Here is a 2033-nt window from a genome sequence, read left to right as displayed (position 1 = left end):
AGGGAAAACGTAGGAATTCTCGCGGGCAACAAAGTCTCTCTTATTATTGGTGGAGATACATTGAATTCTGTCCGATTATGACAAGCTTCGCGAGCGCTTAGAAGCTGCTTGACGTGCTAGGCGCGAGTCACCGATGTATTTTACAAGCCCTAGTCAGCTCGACCTCACATACTTTACGCCGAGCGATTTTGAGGCGTTCCTGTAGGAGAAGCGCAAAAGTGTCAGTGTGGGGACGCTAAGTGGGTATTGCAGCGCAATAAAGGATCGCTATCGGCGTCGAGAAATACCTCTTACTGGAGCTTACGAGAAGGGAATTGCAACATTATTTTCTTTGGCTACGAAACTCGAGTAGACATTACTCAAGAGCAGGCACAAAAAAACATTTAGGATAGGAATGGAGAACTTGTCTCTCCTAGCTTCGACTCGCAAGCGCAGAGTATCCGAACTATCCCTCGGAACTACGCTCCCGCCTTTACTTGATCGAATCCATCGATATATAACCGCCAATCTACCTCAATACGTGCGCTGTGTTTTGGAAGACACGCGCGCATCCCTTACATCTTGCACAGTGCCTTCTCTGGTTTCACTTCCATTTTGCGCAGCAGCCGAAGTCGACGGTGAGCTGGCCGATTGGGTGGAGGGGGACGCCACCAAGCTGGTGGCTGAAGGGAACACGTCACCGTAACACGTTGAAGGCGCTGAAGATGGACTGGTCGACGGTGGGGTACGAGGCGAGACAGACTCAGTGGAGACAGGGGCCATGATGGCGCTCGAGGCCAAGCTGGGCTCAGTGGCGTTCGAGGCCAAGCTGGACTTGGTGGCGCTCGAGACCAAGCTGGAGTTGGTGACGCTCGAGGCCAAGCTGGGCTCGGAGGTACTCGAGGTCGAGTTGGACTCGGTGGTGGATGGAGCTGAGCGGCGCTTAGAGGTAGACAGCGGCTGGCTAGGTGTACTCGAAACAGGTTCTCCTTAACTATCTTGGTCGCGCTGCGGGTCTTCATGATGCAGTAGGGATCGACTTGAGGGCGTGAATTGTTTTGTACCAATCCTAGCGCGTCGGATATGTCGCCTATGAAACACGTGCCACTCGTTCGCCTTTGTGAGTGGATACAAATTTATATATTGTAGTAGTAGGGATTTTCTCGTGGCCAAGCTCCACGACGGTGACCCGGGTGATGACGGGCGAACGGTGATCGACTTGACAGCGTCACCATGACGAGAGGACGGTGACGAAGGAGTGAACGAGCAGTCAGTTGGTGGCGGATGCAAGCCAGCGGGCTGGTGCCACAAGCGCGAGGGATCTAGAAGGGATGCAGAGGGTCGCCATTGAAGCTAGGCGACTCGGGAAGATCGCAAGGAGAGACGACACGGCTAGGACGAACGACGTGCAGTATGCGGAGAAGGAGAGGCGACGAGGAAGAACCGATGAGCGGCTGAGAGACAGCGTGAGGTGAGTAGGTTAGCGCGACACCGTAGCAAGTAGGATAGGCGCGGATCGGGGGACTTCGGTAGATAGGAGGGTGCGGCCTTGCGGACTGGCAAGCCTGGCCCTCAGTTCTGGATTTAGTGCGGGAAGAGCATTAACGACGAACTAATCTAAGCTACTTGGTGTCGGACGCGGAGTTAGTGTTGCTACCTATCGGGAATTGGGGTACGGCGGCACTGCACGAGGTACGCTGTTCGGGGTTACGTATGCGCGTGGTAGAGCAGTAGGGTGGTGAGGACCGCGGAGAGAAACCGCGGGGCTTCGACGTCAGTATGCGCGCTGGCGTCGTGCCGAGGGACATGGAGCACGGCTAGCGCACTTGTGCCGTCGCCCGAGTCCGCTGTATATTGCATGTAAACCGGAACGCTTGCGGGGAGCAGCCTAAAGACCTACCGGGGTTGCGGTCGCCGATAATCGCTCTCTCCTCACTGTCCCTATCCCTGTCGTCAACGGTGGACGAAGGGCCAGCTAACGCTGGAGACTCCCATGATGTCATGCTCCCGTTCTAGGCGAGGCTCAGCTCCAGGAGGTGTCAACTGAGTAGTCT

General features: G+C 55.6%; 1 protein-coding gene across 1 annotated transcript; it reads left to right on the top strand.

The window, feature by feature from the left end:
* Window positions 1-760: 760 nt before the first annotated feature.
* IUM83_03393 (uncharacterized protein) lies at window positions 761-973 on the top strand (the record flags this gene model as incomplete). The annotated part of the gene is made up of 1 exon (XM_067927392.1): window positions 761-973. The coding sequence occupies one exon, from the start codon at window positions 761-763 to the stop codon at window positions 971-973; it is 213 nt and encodes a 70-aa protein (XP_067791923.1).
* Window positions 974-2033: the final 1060 nt, after the last annotated feature.

This window comes from Phytophthora cinnamomi (genome assembly GCF_018691715.1).
Source record: "Phytophthora cinnamomi strain GKB4 chromosome Unknown Contig38, whole genome shotgun sequence".
NCBI classification, from domain to species: domain Eukaryota; phylum Oomycota; class Peronosporomycetes; order Peronosporales; family Peronosporaceae; genus Phytophthora; species Phytophthora cinnamomi.
Note: the sequence above shows the minus strand (reverse complement) of the source record. Positions and strands in the feature narration are given on the sequence as shown.